This window comes from Haemaphysalis longicornis, unplaced genomic scaffold (genome assembly GCF_048455015.1).
Source record: "Haemaphysalis longicornis isolate Haplotype H1 unplaced genomic scaffold, Haemaphysalis longicornis Haplotype H1 scaffold_3, whole genome shotgun sequence".
Taxonomy (NCBI): Eukaryota; Metazoa; Arthropoda; class Arachnida; order Ixodida; family Ixodidae; genus Haemaphysalis; species Haemaphysalis longicornis.
Window position 1 is genome coordinate 154,534,787 of NW_027526335.1, and position 25,015 is coordinate 154,559,801.

The 25,015-nt window shown below is 49.3% G+C and overlaps 1 protein-coding gene across 10 annotated transcripts in view; it reads right to left on the reverse strand.

The window, feature by feature from the left end:
* The window catches only part of LOC144175148 (uncharacterized), a 71,792-nt gene that overhangs the window by 44,397 nt on the left and 2,380 nt on the right, over window positions 1–25,015 (reverse strand). For 9 of the 10 annotated variants that reach the window (XM_077704227.1, XM_077704233.1, XM_077704232.1 and 6 more), the window contains 7 exons: window positions 20,526–20,631; window positions 19,677–19,779; window positions 15,851–15,959; window positions 9,916–10,109; window positions 8,371–8,797; window positions 2,312–3,043; window positions 176–430 (listed from right to left, as the gene is read on the reverse strand). In XM_077704227.1, the coding sequence (XP_077560353.1) occupies window positions 176–430; window positions 2,312–3,043; window positions 8,371–8,797; window positions 9,916–10,109; window positions 15,851–15,959; window positions 19,677–19,779; window positions 20,526–20,631 (1,926 nt within the window). The remainder of the gene's footprint in view (window positions 1–175; window positions 431–2,311; window positions 3,044–8,370; window positions 8,798–9,915; window positions 10,110–15,850; window positions 15,960–19,676; window positions 19,780–20,525; window positions 20,632–25,015) is intronic. The other variant, XM_077704234.1, reaches the window with a different exon arrangement.

Here is a 25,015-nt window from a genome sequence, read left to right on the forward strand (position 1 = left end):
AAGCAGAGCACCGCAGCCGGGTTCGAACCCACGACTCAGCAGCGGAATGTCTCAGCCATTGAGCCATTTGTGGCGGGTCTGGGTCAGCTGTGTCAGTTCTGACACTTTGTTGTAACGAATTCCTGCCAACACCTACCTCATCGAATCGAGATTAGATATTTATCGCCACCCGTACCCTGTATGCGCAGGTCGGCGACAGCGCGGGCGGCGGCTGCCTCGTGGGCCTCCTCGGGGGTGGGCCGGTCGTTGGGGTAGGAGGGGAACTTGTGGTCCCCCAGCCGCAGGGTGCACAGCCACATGGGGGGCGCGTCCGGCCGCCGCTTGCTCCGGTGCGGCTTGGTTGAGTACAGGGGCTCCAGGCCCCGGCACCGCGCATACGCCAGCACCAGCAGGCAGTTGGGGGTGGTGGGTGCCACGAGGGGGTACTCCTCTGGAAAGGGAGGGAGGGTTTGCACGTGGATGGACTAGTTGGCTCGTGGCACAAACTGAACACCGATGGAAACTCCCCAGGGAAGCGTCCTTGGTCCTCTACTTTTTCTTGTCTACGTTAGTGACCTGCCCAACTCGTTATCTTCTCAAGTAAGACTGTTTGTAGATAACCAATATATCGTACCATTTCCTTCGACTCCGACAGTTCAACCACGGCCGCCCGATGGAAACAAGGTTCGGCCTGCCGAATCGTGCGTCGGCAATGGGCGAGCGCATGACTGGGGAGTTTCCAGTTGCGGCCTGTACTTTCGGCGGGGGTGTCCCGCATCGGTGACGGCTCACCCGGCTCCCACTTCGGAGTGCCTTCGGAGCTGCCGGGATCATCACGCATGAAAGCAGCTTCAACTAACGTCCTGTTTTGCCAGTATGGAAAGTAATACTATAACCAGTGACCGGGAAGATGACTCTGGAATCTAAAAACGTGATCTCATGGAATGCTGTCAGTAAATCGTAATTGTGGTTTAAGATGGCTGCGATGCCGCCGCCGCTTCAGCAGCCCTTTAGTGGCCACACGGCGTTTAGGAAAATACCTCTTGAAATGCGAATTGGGTTTAAGAATTCTCTTAGGTATACGCTCTGAAATAAAACTATTACTGGTGGCATTTATTACGCTAAATTATTTGAAACTATCCTTAAGCGCAATTCAAAAACGGGTGTATTTTAAGCTTGACCAACGTAGTTTGACTTGCCTAGGAGCTCAAGCTGTCTCGCCGTTCAAGTTAATATCGCTCAAAAATCCCATTATGGCTCAACAATTGTACTTGCAAAAAAAAAGGAGAAAGAAAAAGAAAAAGGAAAAAGAGAAAAGAACTAAAAACGTTGCCTTCTGGCATGACCTTCTCAACGGGGTGGAAAATGAGAGCAGGGTGGCAAATCTGGCACTGTTTCGTTTAAAGTGACGATGAGAGGCTTCCGTGGTTCGATGTTGAATTTGAAGATATGAAACACAAAAACCAGGGCTCTGACGGAGTGTCCCCCCAAAAAGACCTACAAAACAATTGTCACAACAATAAAGACGACGGTCACTATAGTATACATACATTCTGGGTAAAGTCAGTCGAGTATAAAATTTTCACATAGTATTCAATTTGCTCAGATATGCAGTCAGACTAATTTACTTTGTTTTTACGCCATGCGGGGCTTTTGCCGGTCCTTGCATAGACGAGTACACGAGCCGTAGCACTGTGATGAGTGTGCCGAGCAGACGACCCATGGCACCCAGCCAATGAGATTGCGATCTACGGTCACGTGCAGTCAGTAGCCAATTATTGGGCAGCACGTTCCGTCTCTTTTCTACCCCGGTTTTACTCGCAATCAACGGACGAAACGGAGCGGTTCTGGCGGGGAATTGAAAACGAAGAGATGCACTTATGAATGAAACCAAAATGGACACCATAGTGCCTGTAGAACCCGAGCAGCGAGTCGTCGAAAAAAATGCTATTTTCGCGTCGAATCTTGGCCGATTTTAGCTGTCGTTGGTGCTTAAATTGATTATCATGGCTCAACTACGTACTCCTGGGTCTGGATATTTGGCTTACCGGGAGAAAAACTGCTCTACTTTCCAAAAATGGCAATTTTAAAAAATCGATCTTTTGGCCAAATTTCGAGATTGTTAAGACCCGCATCTCCCCTTAAATTAAGTAATGTTTATTATGTTGTTATGGTTTTCCTCACAAGACATACGGCAGCAGCCGCAAGCACTTCAGTGGCGCCACTGAACTTGCTAGCGGATTTTATACACGATGCCCATGGGAAGTTTCGCAACTGGCAAATATCGAGCAACTCCTGGCACCCAAAAGGGGAGGGGGAAGGGCTGACTCACGTATTGTGGGCTTGTCTGAAGGATCAACGGGCTCTGGCCGCTCCTCTTTTACCCGTGCGGGAAAGAACTGCGGTACGAATGTGGTGGCAGTGGCCTGCAGGGCCGGTGCAGCCACGGGCGTTGTTGGAGAAGCCAGGACTGGCGACTGTGGCGCTGCTGCTGCACGTGCCGAGGCCAGGTTGAGGCCCAGTTGAGGCTTGGGGGCCTCTGCTTTTGTCGGCTCCGGCGGGATGTGTTCCGTCCACAGGCCACTCCTGAATGGGTCAAACCTCTCCGGTGGTTCCTCAAGTGGCTTCTCCTTGGCTGCTGACAGCGCAAGCTTATTGGAATTGGTCGGCAGCAGCTGCTCCATCAGTGCAGCCAACGTGGTCGCATTTGCTGGCCGCGGCGCCGGTGCGATCGATGCGAACGGATCGCACCGCTGCTGCCCCGGCTCGATCCCGGCCAACTTGACGGGCGCCGGATCCACAGCTGGCTGAGAGGTCGTCGTCGTTGCTGGCGGCTCCATCCAGGGCATTCGGTGGCCGCCCGGTGGCCGGAACGGGTCCACCCTAGGCTGGCCGGGTTCGATGGCTGCCACCGGCTTGCGCTGCACGGGAGTGGCTGGCTTGGCCGCTGGCTGGGGGCCGTTCCAGCCGAGCAGGCTCTTGGCGGCTGTGCTGGTGGCCACGGGCTGGGCGGGATCGCCCCAGCCATCAGTAGCCAGCCGGTCGTCGTGCCAGCCGGTGTCCCCTGGGGAGAGTGAGCAATGGTCAGCCCACAAAATGACAGCCACACGCTGGCAATTCACTGAGAGGGGAGGGGGACCCAATTTAGAGCTGCAGACTGAAATTCCCTTCACCTTGCGCCTCTGCAATGCTTTTCATCTCTCGAGATAGTGCCGCAATTTGAATGTGTGCTAACCCCAAGGGGGTGGGGGGAGGGGAGAGAAGGGGGAAGGCCAAATACAATTAAACTTCTCTCTCTGAACTGCTTTGGACAATGGGACAGACACAAAGATTTAACAGGTGCTTCGCTTCTTGCAGAACAATAAAGGAGGAAGCCAATGAACAGAAGAAAGAGGGGAAGGAAGGCGAAAACTGCCTGGTAAGATCATGGTTTCCTTCCATGCATATCCACACAATGACTCATATGCCCGTTAAGGGCACACTTACAACTGTCCTCCCACCAGGGCTGTAGCCAGGGGGGACGTTTCAGTGTTAGATTACCCCCTGAAATAATTTTCTGAGCGGTGCGTTCCCCTTCTGTCCCCTCTGCATCTTGACCTTCTATTTCGTCGACACTGCTCACACTCCTCATCAGAACATTATTATGTAAAAACAAAATAAAAATTAATGAGAAAAAAAAAAGTAAATTTGTTTGTGTAAAGCTATCTTTCCTTCTTCCTTTTTTTTTTTTTTGCAAGCAGAAGTTTTCGATGTGCATTCCCCATCCCGTTTCCCCAAGCCTTGTGGGTGTTAGAAACGCTACTTGAACCTTACTGTGTACTACAATATGCTTTGACGTTATGTAAAATGCCTTAGGCACAGGTTAGGACTCAATTCTGGACGGCGCGGAGGTTCAACAAACTCTACAACTGCTAAAGTCACCATGACATACGATCACAGGCTTTGTGGGCTCCTCAAATGCCTTCACTGCAAGCCCTCGGGAGCCAAAAAGTGACAGCAGCCAAATGCCGCTACAGTCAAACCCCGCGAAAACAAAATATCACGATTACAGAATTCCAGCGGCAATGAAATATTTCCGGATCCCCGGCAAACATCCATAGAAGCCCATGTATTTCGTATGTCTTGGCCCCAAAACGTTCTTGGACAGCGATCGCACATTAACGAAATTCACTGGAAGTCCAGTCGCCATGTTGTCTACCCATTTGAAGCTAACCACAGCATACAAAAATCGTTGGAATGCATTTTTTTGCGGACTCAAATTGAATAAACCTCTGCTACAGCGCGCTTGCATGGCCATCGCCATATTTGTTTACAAAAAAAATTGGCACAGCTTGCACTCCTGGTGTAAGGCTGGAGAAAAAGCAGACCCCTCCCCCTTTGTCGAAGGCCTGGGTACCTCACAAGGATTTTCGAGAACTTGCTGCTGAAAGTTCTCCACGACTGGCAGGCCCGGATCATTTTTTATGCAGCTTTCACATCTCTCCCAAAGCGTTAGCACGTGCCAGAACCCGCGGCAACCGGCTTTGCAAATTTGCCATCTGCGCTTCCCTCTTCAGGTGCGAACGCGCGTGAACTGGCGAGTAGAAGAGCACGCGAGAAATCACACAATGAATGCTGGGCAGATTGTTCTCAAAGGTCGAGCTGGCCTACGCTGGTGCTCCTACGCTCACATACGCTCGGTGCTTTTTTTTTTTTTTTTTTTTTTTTTTTTTTTGTGAATGCAGATGGACCAGGCTTAAGCATATAAACAGCTCTGCTGTTAGAAGACTGTGCAGCAGGTAGCCATGGAAGCAGCGTCGCAGTGACACCACCAGGGAGCGACACAACTTATTCTCCGCCCCTCTGAATTGTGAGCTCATGGAAGGTCAGGGTGACTCGCGGCATGGCTTGGGCTAGGCACGTTGGCTACCGCTCAACAGCATGCCCGCACTCGTTGTGCACGTGGCAAGTGGCACGTTTGTTCCCAATAAGATGCCTCTGCCAGCCCGAAAGTGGCCCGAAAGTAGAAGTTTTTATCGCAACGAGATAAGGCAGTCATCATTGCCCAAGCAAGTGGCCCAAGTGGAAGAGGAAGGGAGGATAGCACCAACAAGTTTGGAACCGCCTGCAGCTCACTCTACTATTTTGAAAAGCAAGGACGCACCCTTTAATGGCCCACGTGCACAACACAACAAAAAACAGTCACGGCTGTGGCCTTTCCAGACGTCACCAAAGCAGTGACGATCATTTGGTTTTGTGAACGGCATTTGGACTAACGAGGTGCCGCTGTCTAGCAAAGTTTGTCAACAAAAGCAGCTGGACTTACTGGCATGCTCGGTGCTGAGGACCAAGAAGAAAAATGCGCAAACCCACAGGATGTTTTGGATGCGATCAGCATGATTTGGTCATTCTTAGGCATGCACAATGATGACTGGCAGAGAACCACTTCTTGTAAACTGAGAGCTGAGCTGCGAAGCTGCTGCAAGGCAGAGCTCACAGCATAATGCAGTGTACATATAATGTAGCCACGTATAGTGCGGGACGGGATATAACGTGGGTCCTTCTGACCACCAGTTCCCTCTCACCAGTTTTCTCTCAACGCATAAGCATGCCGCTTAAAACGAGGTTGGCCGAAGCACAACACCATTTATAGTGCGTTGTTTCCGCAAGCCTGCTGATCGACCAGTGCTCCTGGGGCATCATTTTATAACCACAAGAAGGAAAAAAAAATAAAGAGAAAGGAAGAAAACAGCTATTCGACCCAGTGCGCGCTCCCTGCTCTCCTCTAACTTCGACGCCCACGCAAAAAAAAAGGCACCCTTTAGTTCACGTTCAGTTTGTACTCGTGTGATAACCAAAATATTTCTCTTACTGGCCTAGTGACAGCCATTATGTGTTTACAGGAAGCTTTTTCTATTATGGAGGACTCCTTTAAACGCACAACAATGCAGTCAGGCAGTTTCCGGAAGAAGACATTCCTGTCAATTTAGGAGACCGTGTTCCAATTACTTTTCATGGCACCTGTACAAAAATGCCGTTGCCTCTGGCGGGGCAACGTTATGCCAGCAAGTAAAGGGCAGAGAATGTCAGCTAATGCGTTGGAAAATAAGGAGCGCCGCAGCATCAGCAAAGCCCACGCCTACCACGAATGTTAGTTACCACCCACTCGCATTTTCCTTTCGTTTTTCCTTTTTTTGGTGTTGCTGTGGGACACTGCAAATCAGCATCGCTACAGAGAAGTGGGGGCTTTCGCCAGCAGCTGATATGCCGTTCTGGAGATGCCTCAGGCCATACGCTGTAACTGGAAGGCAAGTGAGCTCCTTCATACAGCAGTTGCGGAGATGTCTGGTGCTGTTTTTACGAATGAAAAATGGGAAATCTTTCACTTCAGAGGGAGCTTCACTGAAGCAGACTTTGTTGCAGCGGGATTTGACAGAGAGAGAGAGAGAGAGAGAGAGAAAATGACATTTATTGAAAATTTCCGGCGGGGAGGCCGGTCAGGCCACGCAGGGCTTCGCCACCCCCTGTCTGTACTAAGCAGACCCCGAAGCTATGCCTGGGCACCGGTTCAGGCTACTCGGCGAGTCCCCTCTCGAAGGAGGGTCACCTTTTCGCCTTTGCCGGGCCAGAGCAGCCTCGAGCCGCTGGACTGCCAGCAGTTACCGCTCGTATTCGACAGAAGCCCTTTCCGAAAAGGCTGCACCCAGAGTGCCGTGCCATGGTAGCAAAAGCGCCCTACTAAAGCAACGTGCACCGGTATTTCACAAGACAAATGCTGCGGCCGGCATTACTTCGCTCTCCCTAATGCGATGTAACACGCTCTAACAACCCGAGGAACAGAAAGGAAGCAAGAGTTAGGAATGAACCACAGACCACAGTATCAGGAGGCCAAGACACAACTTCAGGGGTGAGACAGCCCAAAGAGATTTGGGAGCAGTTTTCAGAGCAGCAAAATTTCGATTTTGGAGCAGAAGCAGCTTGATTTGGAGCAGGTAGGGACATTTAATACATCGTCTTGTGAGCTTAAAAAATCACAATTTCAGCAATTTGAAGGGTCAAGTACACATTCCAATCAGTTTTGAATACACGTACACTGAAACAGCCTTACGCGAAAGAATTTTTAAAGAGTATCACAAAGTTCTAACTGCACTACCTTTTTCCTAACTGGTGAGATCGTGTTGTGGCTGTACGCAACACTGACAACAAAACTGCCGTTAACATTATCAAATTTAAGGGCTCTGCAATTGTGGCGTGTTTTTTACCGTTTCAATGCTAAAATTATTATTTTTGTAATCCCAGGCTGCGTTGTACGAACGAGTGTAGTCACGGCAACAGTTGAGCAACTTCGAGCTAACGGTCGCATGCCTCTCCGTTGCAGTCCGTGGGGCGCACGTCCACCCGGTGATCATTTAAGTAGCGTTACTGTTTAGCCACCTAGTTCTGGGCATTAAATTTCACTTCGCATACATCAAGTGTTATTAGTCGCGTGCTATGGCAACCATGCAGTCCTGCAGCTATTGGGAGCTGCCTGGACAGGTCGCGGCGCCGCAGCGCCGCCCGCAACTTTCGTGCCGACCGTTCCCTCCCGGGCCGAGGCTCGCGATCGCGCTTCGAAGCATAGCAACACCTCAGCATTTTATAACACCACAACGAGCCAAAAAGTTGAATTCACGAACCCGAATTTAGACGCACGCACCGCGTTTCGCACTCAAGGACAAACCACGCCGAAGTCGTAGGCCCCACATTTCAAAACTTTTTTTACGAGCCGCGCAACTTCTCGCAATCTCGCACCAATCTCAAACCATGTCCCCGCGTTAACGTCACTGTTCAGGGCCACAGTTGATAGAATGAATAGACTGGAACCCAGCTGATAGCGTAAAATAAACCAGGGAAAATATCGGCGATGCGCAGTGAGCGCAGTAGCAGGCAGATCAGGCGGCGGCCATGTTTGTAGCCACAGCGATGCCTAATCGGGAAGGCCGTTTCAGCGAACCCGGACAGAAAGCCAATCGTGTTTTAGAAGCTATCGTTTGCTTCATTTCTTCAGTCTTTCTATTTTTGCCATTTCTGTGTTTGCAATTGACCGCCAATAAAAGCGGTCACTGGGATGCGGGAGGCTTTCGTCCCCACCGGAACTGACATGAGCATCAAAATCCGTGCCTTTCAGCAGTTTGGCGCAATTTTCGCAATTTTCATGCTTTTGGAGCAGCTTGGCGCAGGAAAATGGAATTGTATCAAAAAGGCGCAATATGCGCAGCTGTCTCACCCCTGCAACTTCTATCCCGCAATAGTTCTGCCCTGTTCCACCAGTCTGGCTGCAAAAATGCAAATGCTGCGCTCTAGACACTGCATTCCGAGAACCAAGCTAGCGCCACCGATGAACCCCCACCCTTCCTCCCAGCACAACGATACCTGCAGCGGTGATCGTGCCCGTCTCCGCGGCAGCGGGTTTCTTGGAGGCGGCAGCGCCCCAACCATCTGCGGCGGCGGTCGCATCGCCCCCGCCACCACCAGTGTCACCCCGGGTAGTGCGACCCGCACCTGCTGGAGCCGCCGCAGGTGCGCTCCGAGACCAGCTGCTGTCGAGCTGGCGCCAGCCGGTGGTGCTGCTGTTCTCCACCGGTGGCACCGGAGCCGGCGGCCGGGGGACCGGCTCCTGCTGCTGCTGCGGCTGCATCCTGGCCCCCGGCGGTGGCTCTTCGTTGCTGAGGCCGCCGCTGCTGATGCTGCTGCTGCTGCTGCTCCGCTGTGAGGGCTTGAGGAAGCGCGGAGGCTTCTCGAAGGACGAGGAGCGCTGGAAGCCACCCGCAAAGGAACTGAAGCTGCCACTGGCAGGTGGCTGCACAAGGCGGGAAAGACGCGGGAAGGACGCAGACTGCCATCACTTGGGGCAACTGAGAGGAGCCAGAGTAGCGAGTTTTGCGCAAGCAAAGCACGCCTTCAACCAGTTCTATCGTCCCGGAACACAATTACAACATCCTGTAACTTGGGTAACCGTACCATGCTTCGTCCTGTTGCTTTCAACGTTAAATCCCCCCACAGGCACCAGTTATACCGTTCAGTCTTGACTGTTTCCGCAACCACCCAGTGCCCCAACGTGTTGCAGGAATGCAGCATGCACTTTTGATGCATCCACTGTTGTATCTCCAAAGGCTCGCAAGACCTGCTGTCAGACACGAGAATAACTCGGCGCCTAGTAACGTTGAAACGACTCTAAATGTTCACTGAACGGGCCCCAATTATAGATCCACAAACTGCGCTTCACTCTCCAGGGATAGCTGCTGCACTATGAACTCTCTCTGTCAAACCGCATAACTTCTCATAATCTGGCTCCCCATCTAGGGCATCCGCATCGCAATAATGTCCGTTTTTGTAACTTCAGTAAATAAAATGATTGAACAGGAGGTCAGCTGTCTGAGGCAGCAAAATGAACATGGTCTACATTGCAGCCACTTTCAGGCCACGAAAGCCCAACCAGGATGACCATTTTAGCATGCTTACCCAGAGAGCCAATCATGCCTTAGAATCAACGGATTGCTTGATTTCACCATCTTCTTTTCTTGCGTCCACGCATTTGATAGTGAACGATGGTAAAAGAGGAGGCCGGTAAACCAAAGGCAACGACTGCACCGATATAAGGATATCAGATGGCCGTGCGCCCAGGGGAGCTCCTACAGAGATACTTCAAAAATCACCGTTTTCTTTTGTTGTTCACTACTGCAGATAAGAGTTGCGACACTTAAGTGGTAAGTCTCAAAACTTAATTGCTTACGTGCTGCGACACCCTTGGCACCTTGTGACAATGTATGGCACAGAAACTCAGCAAATGTGCACAGCACAAAACAACGCCAAACATGCGGCTTAAAAAAAAAAAAAAAAAAACCTCTTTTGGTCTTTTTGCAGAAGCCATAAAACGAAACCGCCTGCCACAACAGTGATGCGATGTCGGGGCCCCACCTTCCTCTCCACCTTGGCGGCGCCCACGCTGCTCCTGAGCGCGGGCCCCTTCTTGGGCCAGCCGAAGGCAGAAGAGGAGGAGCCGTGCTGCTGCTGCTGCTGCGGGGCAGAGTACGTGGGATGAGGAGGCCCCTGTGACGCAGCAGCGCGCTGGGCAGGTGGGTGGTAGATCTGGTACCCCGGACGCCGCCTCTCTGCAAACAGGAACAAGGGGGGGGGGGGGGGGGGGGGGGGGGCAGCTGTGACACCACCACACTAGGGGGTGCACAATGGGGGCGGGAAGAGCTCAGGCTGCTTGGGATGTGCAGACACTGCAGTTTCCCAGCCACCACATTGCACGTGCGTGCAATTTCACCATCGGTGCTTCTTCTCTCAACCCTTGCATTGGGCCCTGCGAGCTTTGTGTGCTGAAACTAGGTCAAACTGACCTGTGCGAATCAGCTTTAGGAGCCATTCGTCATTTCCTGCTCTCCCCCTGGCCCAAACATAAGGGGAGAGCGACGTACGCTTTAAGGATTATCAAAGAGCGCAAGGTCGGATCGGTCAGCTAAACTGCGGCAGTAAGTTCTGTACCTTTTACGGGCGAGGACATGCTTTATCGATAGCAACATCTGTGTGCAAAGAGTGGGAGACTGGAAGCTCGGGCAGGTCACCAGGAGTGCATCTTGTTCGTTTTGCCACTTCAAATGAAGGGACTTTAGCCGCTTCCTGCCAGGGATATTTCCAGCAGAATCTCGGGTGTTCACTCACTGCGTTGTGCACGCTATATTTTCACGCCCGCGTCGGCGATTCGGCGCCCGCGGTCAGAAAATCGTGGCGACGCGCGCGCGGTAGTGGGAGGAGCTTGACGACTTGCGCCAATGGGAAGGCGTGCGCCTCATGACGGTAGTTACGAAGCTCTCGAGACAGCCGGCTGGCTCCGCCAGGGATGTTTAGGCTTAGCACCCCGACAGATATTTCATGGGCGCTTTCACTAGCGGTGCGGATGACGTTTTATAGCACCGTTTTCGCTCACATTATTAGCTCGTTTACTGCACAAGAAACTTCGTGTGTGCTTAGAGCGGCATTTTAAAGAGCGATTAGAAGCGGTCTTTTGAGCGCCCCGCACCACTTCGCGACCGAAACCGCCGCCATGTTGCCGCGGCCGGCCGCGCCCCGCGCAGCGTGCGGGTGGTTTCGCGGCGGCGTCAGCGAGCTTGTGGAGTGCACAGTGCATTTTCGCGAGCAGGAAACAACAGCCCGGCCGTTCCTGGAAAAAAGAGCGACAAAGAGGGCAGAGAGCCCGTACGTCGCCGTAGCTTGCTCGCTCAGCAGTCGGGCGCCTCGCCGGCTCGTTCTTATCATCCGCGGGGCATCGCAGGTCCGTTCGTAAGAGCCCAAATTTTTCCCATTTCAAACAATGCAATTTCGCCGGAACTTATAAGAAATTTGTATCATCCCGAATCGTATCATCGAGATTCCACTGTAACTACAACTCCTGCGTCCTCATTTCTTGCCTAATTTTCTTCCAGCACAACTCCGCCAGTACCCGGTCGACGCGTACGCTGTCGGGGCGCGTTGGCGAGCTAGTACGGCACGCATATCGCGACGCATATCGCGGCCCGAAGACCGCGAGGCGGACGGTCGCGACGGCGGCAGCTAGTCTCGCGAGCGCAGTAGTTGCGAAGCGCACTGCACGGAATTAACAGACTCGGGTGGGATGGTAGGGGGGAGGGGGGAGATTTCACAACGCCTACGAGGCGCCAGCCGCAAAACGCATCATCGCCGTTATGGCAACAAGGGCCAGTTTGCCTTGGCTTGGCTCGGATTGTGCCCTGAAAACAGGTGCATCGCGATGTCGCTTCCAATGGGGAACCTCAAGTAGTTAGTTTCGTTTCTGAAAGTCGGCGTGCACCCTTCGGCGCAGGTTGGGCGCAGAATCGCCAAATTTAGAGGAAATGTAGCAGGATGTAGCAGCCAGAGCACTTGGGCGCAGTTTGGCGCAATTGGCGCAGCGGTAGCATCACTGCCAGGTTATTGATTTTGCTTAATGCGCTCCAGTGCTTTTCGAAAACAAAACTGAAAGCATGATGGCCGACTGAATAGTGAGGAAAGCATCCTGCCTTGCAGTGTAAAAAGCTGTTGCCTGTGTTTTTTAAACTATGCCAGCTCATGGAAAGCTTTGATTTACATTCTTTTCACAGGCTCAACCACTTAGGCACTGTTCATTTCAGGAAAACACCTACTATAACAGGGGTGGAACAGGGTCCATACATTTGGGAGCAGTCCTGGGTGCAGGCAGAAGTGTAGCAGGCTTGGAGCAGCCAGAAAGGCATTTCTGGAGCAGGTTTGGAGCAGCCAAAAATGCCATGTGGAGCAGATGTAACACCATTTCACAGCATTATGGTGCCTCCCTAATCTCCCTACATGGCACTGTGCAAATCCCTGCCAAGTATTCCTTTTATCTGTCTACTATCTCAGGCGTTCTACCCAGCAGTAGAACCTACTATGAACTAAGAATGCAGTTCTTGTACTATATCCAGAGGTTTACAAAATGCGGAGTTATCTACCCAGCAAGTACGCTGCGTTATTACCGTTCGAAGATCAAACCTCACACGCAGAGTTGAAAGAGATCAGATTACAGGACTTCCTTCGAGCCCGGTAAATGACAGTGGTTATTCGAACCCACGGTGGCATTCCCTAAAACAAGGCGTTTGCTCGCATTTTTTCTATAAAACAGCGGTTTCAGTGCGTGCAAAAGCTGAACACAGCTTTGTCTGTCTGTCACAGGGTTGCGAGAGTGGACGAAATTATGCCGCAGACTATACGTGACTAAAGCGCGTCAGAAGGCACAATTAATGTTGGACAACGCTCCACTAGGCAAAGCTAACCCCAAAGCTGAGTTGAATTGAAGGGAAATTTAATTGTTATTTATAACGGAGGGAAGGAAAAAAAAAGGCCACCAGCCTTTCCTTCGTTTCACAGGGAGTTCATTTCAAGTTTCATTTTTTTTCCGTTTGGAATTCACAGGCGAAAATGTTGCAGGCAGCAAAGCTAGGATTGCCAAAAATGGCCAACTAAATTGATGTTCCCCTCCAATCATGGAGGAAAGAAAAGGTGAGGAGAGGCCCTGACGTCACATTTGTGAAGCCGAGTCCCGCCATGACTTGAGCCCACGGAGCCCAGCACTCTATCCCATCATCCTTTGCTGTCTCCGATTTGATTTGACTAACATGGCGTCGCCCTGCCCTCCCGCTTCGAAGCGAAAACAGCTTCGTCGCTAATTCCTCGGTGCGATGTCATGTTCTAAGCTGTTGATTTCGCCTTCAATTTGCCCATTCTAACCCTCACCCAAAGTTTCAATCGAAAAACAGCTTTCGTTTTTTAGATAGAAGGACGATTTTTCAGCTCTTAAGACCGGCAAAGTAGCATTTGTTGTCGTCATAGCAACAGGCTCGCTGGATGGCGAGCGCAGACGACGGGAGCATTGTTTGGGGTGATACATCACTGCGGTCTTTGCGCGCTACGTCACAGCAGCGATAAATTTCACTTCACTTCACAACGAAGAAACACAAAGTGAGCAAAGAACGAACTGTGGCTCTCGCCAACGCTGAGCGAAGAGGATTTTCCCGGCTGGTCGCCGGCGGCGGCAGCGGCTCGCTCCGCCAATCTCGACGCGACATAAGCGCCGCTGCGGACGGGGTACGAGTTAAGGCCGCCTCCGACGGCGGAGTTTTCAAACTGGCCTAATCTAAAAACATTTGTCGTAGCGACTGCGCTGGTTTGCAAGCGTAGCGAGGCAGCCACATACCAAGCGCCTTAAAAATTTGTCTGTTCTATTCGCCCCAATTGGGCCGCCGCAGTTGTAAACAAGTAAGCAACATTGTCTATGGGCTCAAGAAAAATCACGCGACTTCTTCCACACTTTTCGCAATGCATTGGGGTGCTACGGGGCTTTTCCTGAGTATTCTTTCCTCCATGCCTCCAATAAAATACAACCTGTCATGCGGATATTATTCTATGTTTGCCATGAGACAAACATTTTACTTCTGGCCATTTTGCATTGATTGTGGCACAGCGGTCGACACCAGCAAACACAACCATGCAAATGCAACACAGCAACTGGTCAGTCTGACTACTACGTTCCCAACAACAGAGACAAAATAGAAGCAGCAAACATAAAGGATGTCGCAATTTTTAGAACAATGATGGACGATTGCCCTCTGGGTCCCCCAAAATTACTGCACTTTGAAGCACTGAACAGCTGGCTGAATTATGTTTATATCTCGCACATTGTTTGTTGCGCTCGAACATGGTGCATATTCATCCAGTTAAAGCGCCACTTTCACTTTTTTGAAGTTAATTTTTACTAGCCCTACTTTGTGTAAGGTTGCAGTGCAGTTTGTTAGAGAAATTGTTGGGTCAATGGCAGAAGCTCGGATCCCGACACAGCAAAGGTTCCCCCACAAAGTTGATGTTTTTTTTTTTTTTTTCCTCAACACCCAAAAGTCAAGCGGTGCATATTAACGATATTCTCCCACTTGATTGTATGAGGGTTGCTACGAATAATACCAGGTTTAATGAGGGTTCTTTTAGCCCTTGCTGAAATTCTGACACCCCAGCGACGTGTAAAAACGTGTTGGACATGACTGCTTGTTGAGTGCTTCCAGCACTCAACAAGCAGTCAGTCCAGCGTACTCAAAGAAAACCCTACCACATGCCATACTACTTCAGCCACAATTTATTTTCCCCTTTGTAGAACAAGCAATTTGAAAGGGAAGAAAACTGCCAATACTTACGAAATACACGGTAGACTGCATAGTGGAAAAAATGGAGCACAAATGAGCAAAGCACACACTCCCCTCCATCCAACCAGAAAATGTGACAGATAAACAACAGTGCCGATTTCTGAGTGAGTTATTATAAAGCTTTTCAATTTGCTATGCGCAGGCACAGCTCGGCGCGCACAAAGATTCTTTCCTTCTCGACTGCTTGACTGACTTCAGTTTAAAAAATTCTGCAGTCAAAAAAAAATGTCAGTGTATCTGCTCCTTTCTTCGCAAGTGTCGACAAAAGACGATAGTGTTTGCCGGCATATGCCAAGTAAATGGCTCCCTTCGCTTTGCCGCTCACCTCTTATGTTGTCCCTCTTGCGGCGCGCTCATCCCAAGATAAACACGCCGAAGGTTTTGCTTAAATCATTCTAAGTTTACCGCGTTCCACTGCTCCAGGCCGGGTGCCTCGATGCCAGCACTGCCGTACGGCAGAGACACGCGTGAATCGAGGCGCCCTACTTCAACGTTTATAGACCTGCGCTGCCCTAGTCCACGTGCGTTAAGAAGAACATGAAACATATCTAGTGGAACCATCCGCAACTGTTGCCGCTTGAATTTCTAAAATGCCACTAGAAGGTTTAGTGACGCGAGTGAGTGTGATTTTTTTTTTTTTTTTCATTTTGCAAAAATCAAGCATCCATGATTTTTTAAATAAAGGAACCCTGCAAATATCACTTGCGTATTAATTTTCTGTCTTACATTTGCGTAATGTCTTGTTCTTGTTCAACAATGTTGACAAGTATAAACATATAAACCGGACATAGACGTTCAGATTTGACTGAGAATATAAGACTATTCTGCATACCTCATTTCACTTTCAGTCACAGACAGACATACCAAATTTTCTGGTTTCAAGTAGCCCAAGAAAGACTATCATCTTTAAAACGGATGAACAGCATTTACATTAAATTGATTTGAACGGTAATCCAAACGTCCACAGTTTTCCGGATAACTGTGACTCGAGAGAAAAGAACTGACAGGCAATAAAATCATTTAAACAGATTTTCTACTGGCAGTGGGGTTCCAATTGTGCTACCAATTTGCGTTGACACAATGAATGTTGGCCAGCAGCAAACTGTTGACAAACAAAACTCATAGGTGAGGGGAAAAAAGCAACTCACCGTCCGAGGCTGATGGCGGTGTCTTGTAGGTGGAGGAGTACTTGGTGAGAATGCGGTTCGGCCGGTACCCGGACTGGTGGTGCATCACCGGCCGCCGGTACGTTGTTCGCTGCAGCCACACCACAAAACGCAAAGTGAGCCCCCCAAACAGCAACACAAGAGGAGGCCACCTCCAAGAACCCAGTGCTTCCTCCAAATGACAACCTCCAAAGAGGAGCCAAGTGGAACTGAGCGGCCCATCCAGCCTCAAAAACAAGAGAAATGGGACGGCTACTTCCGAAACAAGCCCACGTGTACCACCCTTTCACGAGACGCTGCGAGCTCATCTGTTAATAACTCGTTCACTGTAAAATTTCAAAGCCGGCAGTATACTCAACTGGCTAAAGCCGGTGATTCAATAGCCTCGAGAGCATCAATTTTTTTTTTTTTTTTCCCTTGAGCAGTGGGAGTGTGTGCTGTGAAGATGCCAGCTCAAAGAGTGGAAGGCACTGATCTCTTGGGCGAGGGTGGCAGCTGCAGCAACAGTGCCTACCAAAATAGGATGGCTACCCACTGCCCATTGCTTTATATCCCCTACCCCTTTCCTATTGTCCCAATAAATCTCTCTCCCCCTCCCTCCCTCCCTCCCTCCTGGGTGCATTTGATAGATGGCACTATGCAGACTGGCTTGGATGTGTAATGGGGCATACTGATCTAAATACAAGATGGATTCAGATTTTGGGGGTTTACAGTGCCAAAACCACACCCAAGGCTATGAGGCGTGTCATAGAGGAGGGCTCTGGATTAACTTCGACCACCCAGAAATGTTTAACAAGCGCTGAAATCCCAACACACGGGCGTTTTCACTTTTCGCCTCTGTCTGAAATGAAGCCACCGCAGGCGGGATCGAACCCTCGTCCTTTGGGCTCAGCAGCACAACACCTTAGCCACTGCGGCGGGTTCAATACAAGATGGACACGCTAGTCCGCTACACTGCAGTGTACGTGTTGTTAACGAAAAGCATCTAGGTAGTTCAAGATGAATCAAGAGTCGTGGCTCGACGACGGGATTGTTAAAGGAGCCATGAAGAGAAAATACAACTTCGTTTAATTTGAAAGAACTAGGATTCAGTATCTCACTCAGCTCCATTACAGCCACAAGAGATGTTTTTTAACGAAAAAAAAAAAGCAAGAAGTATTTAAAAACTTTCAAATTTTTCGCCACAGTGACGTGTTATGAGCAAGAATGACGTCATACGGGCCAACAATCCAACAAATTTCAGTGCGTTAACTGCACGTTAGCATTCAAGTAATGCGGTCAAATGGAACTAGAGGCCTCATTACAGACGTCCAGTCATGTGTTATCGCGACAGGTCAGTTAGACGGCCGCCAATCGCACAAACAAGGTTCCGTGACGTCATAGAAAAGTTGCGGGAAATTGGCTAGGGGGTCGCAACTTGCTTCACACGTTTTCTTTCATATCTCCGTTATGTGTTCGAAGATTGCAATGATATTGGTATCATTGTTATCGGGACTAGGCAGTCTTTCTATTTTGTCTTCATGGCTCCTTTAAGCACCGTAGCCGGCAGTGACCTTGCATGCACGCTTGTGCTGATGCAGAGTCACCTTTCGACGACGGTGAGCACGAAAGGAGTGAAAAGTGCTGGTGTAGCCCCTAGAAATTTGGCTAGTATGCCATCTAGTTTTGGATAACAACGGTGTGTCATCACAGCGACGAAAGCGCGCGCGAAAACCAGCCCACTGGTCGACCGCAGCACCCCCACAGCGTTTGCCACTGTGAGACATCCTTGATAATTAAAGTGCTATTCTAATAACTTCTTTATTGTAAAGTTATTTATACTGGTACTTTTTCTTGCCTCAATCATTTTAATGCATAGCATTCTGTGCCGAGTACCCCTACAGCCAGGACCGTGTAATGCCCTGCATTTCCACAAAAATGAAGATATCGCAAAAGTTCCACCTGTAATCGTTTTAATAGCGCAAATGGAGATAACTGGTCGGACAGGATTCAGAAAAACCAAAAAAATGTGGCTGTAGAAAACTCACACTCAAGGCAAGAGGCATAAGAATGCCAAGCATTAGTACATAATTCTCTGAATTTCTGCAGAATTTTTACTAGCAAAACATTAGCGATGTCTGCTTGCTTGCTGCTTTTAGCCGTGGTCGCCTGCACTTGGCAGTGAGCAGACGATAAGAGGCAGGCACGGTACTGTTCGGAGTTTTAAAATTTTGAAGAAAAAAAAAAGGAAAATGGGTGAAAGAAATAACAACACCAGGAGAAGCTACCAAAGCAATTTAGCCTTTAGAAAAATGTCTCAGAAGTGAAAAGCGCCGAAACACAGAAGGCGCTGCAACCGGCCAGTGCGCTGTCAGTCCGAGGCTGTCATCACGAAAAGGGCCCTGCTGCAGGCCTCTTGACGGCAGGCTAGTCCAATTTCTAGGGACTACAGCCCGGCAAATGAAATGCAAGTGATGCTCGCTTCCGCAGAGGAACTAACCTATTAATGTGCGAAGGCTTGCAAAGCCGATATCTTTAGATTATGGACATCGCTGTTTAGAACAGCTACATGCTCTCTCTCTCTCTCTCTCTAAAAAGAAAAAAAAAAGAGTGAACAATATCAGACAGTGCGACTTGCAGAGGCACTTATACCAGGTTCCGCTTCTGATACACACTCGTTTTACGCAGAAATTTAACTGTAGGCACTCAACAAAACATTCTTTTGAAGGACACGATTTAGAGCAGCTAAACGGCCCTATTGGGGCAGAGTAGCCGCCGACAGGAGCGAGCCCCAATTTGGAAGACACCGGTAGGTGAAAATCAAATTCCTTACAGCAGCCCCAATAAAGATGAGCCAAACTGAAGATCCAGGTGGCTACTCATACACACACTTGCTCCAGCAAGACCGCCAAACGCATCTAAACACAGCCAGCATACCCCAAACATTTTGTCTCCACTGTGTCACGTGGCTATTTTACTAGGGTCTTCAGAAACTGTATTCTTAAAGCAGCACCCACAAAGACTGCCGTGTCCTGATAACGATACAATTTTATACCAAATTTTAATCAAACAGCACACATTAAGGGAAACGAACAAAGCAGCAACGGTCCCCAGCCACTTTCGGGCAATTTCTCCAGGACGTCACGGAATATTGCTCAGCGCAATTAGGAGCCGCTGACAGCAGGCAGTACAAATATTCACAGGTTTACAGACCATCCCGACGCGATCAAAACAAGCCCACCCAATGCAGTTTCTCCAGCATTAGGAACTGACTGGACAACTGGCCAGTGACAGCTCCACTGAGGCACAGATGTTTCTTGGCATGTATACAAGTTTTACAGACTGCTCCCATGATTTCATTGCTAAAAAAAAATGGTGTTGCGTGTTTTCGGGGGGTATTGCAAAAGCTAAAAGTTGCAGTGGCTGGTTTGACCGTCAGAAACACAAGACGGACTGTACACAGTAAATGTTCCAGTTCACCTTGTGCTATTTATAAAAACAGAAAACGTAAGAACAGGCATACCATTTCACTCTCTGTGCTCCAGTGAATTTTCATTTCATAGCCATGCAAGAAAAACACCACAAAAAGAGTTGGCTGCTGGCTAGTTGGTTCATGACTGCCAAAGATAAGACCTCCGCCTGTGCCATCTCCTTCATCTTTATCTTCGTTTCTTTACAAGCCAAGTCAAGCCAATTACGAAGCAAGTAGAAACCTACTCTTCTCACCATAATGCACAGCTGCAACGCCGGCTCCCTGTCTAGCACGTTTCTGCGAGGAACTCTACGCCCGACGCCCGGGGCGGCTCCCTTCCGGATAAGGCCCACTCACCATTGGCTTGGGCTTGGTGGACTTCTGGCCGCGGACCATTTGGGCCACGTGCGCGGTGGACTCCGTCACCACCACGTGCACCAGCACCTCACCATCGTAGCCCCTGCACACGGACACCATCATCGAGACGCACGAGTGTTTGCACCAAAGATGCCGACCTTCCCTTCCTCAACTGTTTTCCGCAAACTCCCACAAGCTCAGACTCATTCTCACCACAGGTGTAACCACACCTTGCGCCAAGCAGAGTTCTTCCACGAAACTCCCCTTAAGAATACAGGCGCCGCAAGCACACCTGCTTCATTGAAGCTGAGCTTGCTTTTCAAATTAGGAAACATTAAATTAGTGAGTGTCTACCAATGTTTCCACAGTTTTTTCCTCTTGTGATTTGCGGCAGCAGCCACAAGCACCTGTGTGCTGCTACAACTTTGTGTCGACGGATGGCAGGCTAGTGAACTTGCCCCATGCCTGCCCCGTAGCGAAGGAGGAGCCAACCGCAGACTGGTTTTTGATACACGGGGTCCATGGGGAGTTTCACAGTTGGAGTAACTGAGTAACTCTGGTGCTCCAAACAGGAGGACACAAGGGGACCAAACACAGAGAGAAAACAACATTGCCTTTTGGCACCTGGCGGGGCACGGCACCAAAACACAAACACGATGACATCCACAGCCCAACTAACATCCCCCCGCACAGCACATGCAGGGGAACTTCAGAGGCCGACCCAAGAGTTGGCTGGTGCCCCAACCACTTGCCTAAAGAACACAAGTGAATGCCTCGATCGCACATGCCAGCCACGAGATCCAAGCTTTTGCCCCCTTCAATTAGGTTGGCGCCTCAGACAGCACTGACCTGGCCAGGCGCACGGTGTCCGGTATGCTTTCCAGGTACTCCTCCATGGTGTTGAAGCCAAACTGGCGGTAGGGGATGCGGTTCCCCGTAAGCATCCGGTACTCGCCTGCACACAGAGCAAGAAGAGGTGCAACCCAGTTACCAAGGACGGACTGGACGTTGTACCGGTGTGAAAGCACCTTTCTGACAGGGTATCAGAACAATTAGTCAAGCAGCACAACACCGCAAAAAAACTCTGAGGAAGAGTTGGCATTTGGATTGTCAGCATGGCATGTACCACGGGAATCGCGGATTGATTAATTGGTACATTTATAAAAAAAGTGAATAAAAATAGGTAACTCAGCAATTTTGCAAGCTGCACTGTCCTGCTGGAACACACCAAGTTAAAGGCAAAAACAAATATTAGAGCCCCACAACCTGCCACCAAAACAACCAATTGTGTATTCTTTTCATAAGGCCAAATACAAAGCTAATTACAATGCACATTCCTGCAATCCATCACTACCGATTCGTTCGTTCATAAAAAAAAAGACATCTTGTGGCTTATGGGCCAACAGTGGCACAAGCACAAAAACACACAAGTTTCCCCTCAGTGTTCCTTCAGGTGGCCACCGTGGACTGCTACTAAGGGCTAAGCCGAATGATTCAGGCCCGGTGGGGCAACAAAGGGAGGGGCTGCTTCCCCCAGTTCGTTCCCCTTTCGAGGACGGCCGTTCCGGCAAGGTCAACTTCCTGGTATCCTGTCCCGCATTGTTCGTCGACGGCGCTGCGTCCTTTCTTCTGTCCGCCGACTTCGTTTCTGCCTTCCGGGCGCTCTCTTTGGGGCCGGGATCGGGTAGCCCGTCACCGTTGATGGTTATGGACGATTTGCACCCCTCTTTTCTGAATAAGCCGTCTGGCGCCTCGCTTGCTCATGGCACGCCGGGCGCCGGCTTCGGCGTTCCAGGGCTCCGACGGTCGATGCCCCCTCGCAGTTAGCCGCCCTTTCTTGCTTACGGCGGCGGACACGGAAAAGATAAACCTTTAGAGTGGTTCTCTTTTTCTTCTTTCTTGTTGTTGGGTCCGAAATTACCCGATTCTGCTCTCTTTGCGGGCATAATACGGGAAACACACAGTCGCCGCTCTGGGAATAGGGAGGACACACCTGAGGCCTTTCGGTCTACTCGTCACTTGGACATCAAATAAGAAGGAGGGGGGGGGAAGGGAGCCATCGCGTTCGCTTTGAAGCGTGAACTGGATGTCGGGGTGGAGGGAATTTGATGCTTTTCGTAACTAAACTTCGGTGGTCTACAGTGCGCGAAGACTTTGTATGTCTATGTCTTTACATTGTTTACATGTCTGTACGTCCGTATTGTTGTCTGTATACTTGTGTCTACACCATTGTTGCGTCTATACCATTGTTTTTACCTTCCCCTTATGTAACACCCCGCAAGGGCTCCCTGAGGGTAACCTCAACATTGACGATGCTGCACAACTCAGCGGTTCTGCACGTGAAGTGAAAGTGTGTGATACCCTTTTATTGTACGGTTTATTGTTGTTTTTGCTTGTTGGCCAATGTTAGGCCCATCGCTGTTGCTCCTGCTGAAATTGTACGAATGCCCACCTGCTATGGTCTCGCCCGAGACTGGCAGTATTGAAAATAAATAAAAATAAATAAAATACACGAGCCACCACCTCCAGGTGAAAGAATTTTGAAGACATGAAGAAGCTGCTTCGACACATGGGTTTGACATGCTACAGGCTCCTCGGCATTTGAATATTCAGCTACAAAACGTGCCCCTTGGCGTAAAGTAACCGAGAAGCAGGATTCTTATTTCCCTACCTCCATTTTTTTTTTTTTTTTTGCGACACAAAGCGAGGCATCATAAAACAACACAGACCAGGCAGCTAATGCAAGAACCACCCACTGAAAGATGTTGCACCCCTGGCAGAACAAAGACCAAAAAGTTGAGTGTTGAGAGGTTTGTCCCCCCAAATCCACCGTCCAACATTTTCGACCTCGCAAACACCACAAAAGCAGAAACTTGCCCATGTTTTAAAAAAAATCCCTTGAACCTGCCCGGATCTAAAGAACAGCCACAACCACCAGCTTTACACCGGCCACAACTTATTGAACGCTCATAGTCAATAGAGTTATGTAACTAAGTTGAAAAAAGTTTGCAATTTTTCGTTACACACAGGTTTTCGTTACACGCAGGTTTCGAGCTAAGGCTCGTGTGAACAAAGCAGAAACAAAACCAGAATGCTAAGCATCAGTGAAGGGGAACTCACCCCTCAAGGATATATTTCACAGTAAAAAAACTGCATGATTTGCACCTGTTGCTTTTGCACGAGCGTACGCACTACACAGTGCTTCAATGAAGCGAGGTCACTTGTCCCCGTATACACGAACGCAACTCAAGTATCCCGTTTTCCTTTTGACACTTTGGTTTTCTTGAAACGCATTTGGAAACTAACTTAAGGTCAAAGGGCGCCTTTTTGCCATCTTGATGCTCTTTTTCCTACTGAAAATTGTTGAGAGGGTGGTAGCTGGGATACTTTACTGGGCGGCAACGGCATTTAAAAATGTGAGCTTGTCTTGAAAAGAGGACACTTCGTTTTTTAACAGCAGAACTCATCACCGCCAAAACCGACACCACAAATGGCAGTAAAGGCGCGCAACTGCATGCCCAAAGGAAGGCCTAGCAGCTGAAAACTTAAGTCTCGAACCAACAGTTTGCGGTATGGGCGAAAAAGGAATGAGGCGTAGCAAAACCTTAACTTCGTGCAACATTAGCCACAGGATGGCGCTAGCCGCCCCTTTCATCGCTATCATCGTGACAGATTTTGATTTTGACAATTCTGTATGTTTTCGTAGCTACTGGCTCCTTAAAGTAGGGCTAGTACTCGGTAAACTAGTGCATTTTTCCGGCTGATTTTTCAATAAAAGAGCAAAAAAAAAAAAACAATGACGGATCAACTTAGCGAGTTCGTTACTTCAAGGTTGCACGCCCGTACGCCTTCGTTACGTAGAAATTGGAAACACATGGGCTTCTATGGTATTGGCAATGGGGAATTGAAAAACTTTGTTGAATCCAGGAATTCGTTACACAGAGGTTTAACTGTAGATGGCTTGCACTGACGTCACCGTAGCTGCCATACTTATGACCCACAAGCACGGCGAAAGGCTGCACACTTATCTCATGCTCTTATCTTTCGGAGCACTAAAAAGTCCTGATGACGTCATGAGCAAGCTATGTATTCTAATCATCCAACTTTTATTCCTACTAGGAGGCTACCAGGGCCGTACCCAGAGGGGGGTTTGGGGGTTCGAACCCCTCCCGAAATCTTTTCCAGGCAGCACGTAAGCAATACTTACTGTTGCTTTCAGCAAAACTACCCCCTTCCCTAAATTCATAACCCCCCCTCCACCCGAAAAAAATTTCTGGGTACGGCCCTGGAGACTACAAAGATACCCAAGCCACCAGTGGCAGATTTTCAGCAACAAGCAACCAACTTAATCACAAAATCTACATGCACACACTTTCTCCAATAGAAACAAATACTTCGTCTCAGTATAGATGTATGTGAAGGTTTGAAAAAATGTGCCTTTTCCATTTTTTTTTTCCAAATGTATGGCAAACTAAAATGTTGATAGTTGCCAACAAAAACATTTCGATCAGTGCTGCCCTCTGATACAAGAACCGCAATGTGAAAAAGTCTAGGAACGCGATACAATAGCTAGATGGTTCCGCTCGCATGTGCAGTGAGTGTTAACACACTGGACAAACAACGTTGCTTGTGGTATCCCTCATATTTTTTTCTCTGCTGCTTCACCACCCCAATCAATGTTCGGATGCTAGCCTAAGAACATTTCCCACTACAGTACAACCTCATTACAAGAGACACTTGGTTAGAAGAGACATTCGAATGAAAGCGGTTTGGTTGGTTTTCGTATGTTCGCCATGTTAGCAACATTGCATACAAGAGACCTTGGTTACAAGAGACGTTCCTTGGGTCCCTTGAGTGCCTCTTTTAATGAGATTTTACTGTAACACACTTGCTTTTCCCACTGTGTCTTTACCACCCACAAATAGAACGGTAAAGTCAAAAGGCTTCACTTGATCCGGCAACCGCTCCACAGCACCCTTTCATACACTGCAAGCCTCTCCAGCCACAACAGAAAACAGTGCATGCAAGACGTCTGGACTGATGACATTAATGCACTTGTACCGGAACCTAGCGAGTATAATTGAAAACTTCATGATAGTTAACCCTTTGATGTTCAATGTTTCTCAAAAGCAACAACTCAAACAATTATTCTTCTCGCACTGCGGTTTTTTCGACATTTAACACCATCTGTTAACAGACAAAGTTTCCCGGGCCTTCAAAAATTAAGAAACAGAGGGCAGCACGTACTTCTGTGTGCTAAAGAAAAAGCTTTGTTTATGCACATTAACTCGCATCGAGCCAGGGGACTCGATGGGCTAGTGACAGGTAAGAGAAATTGT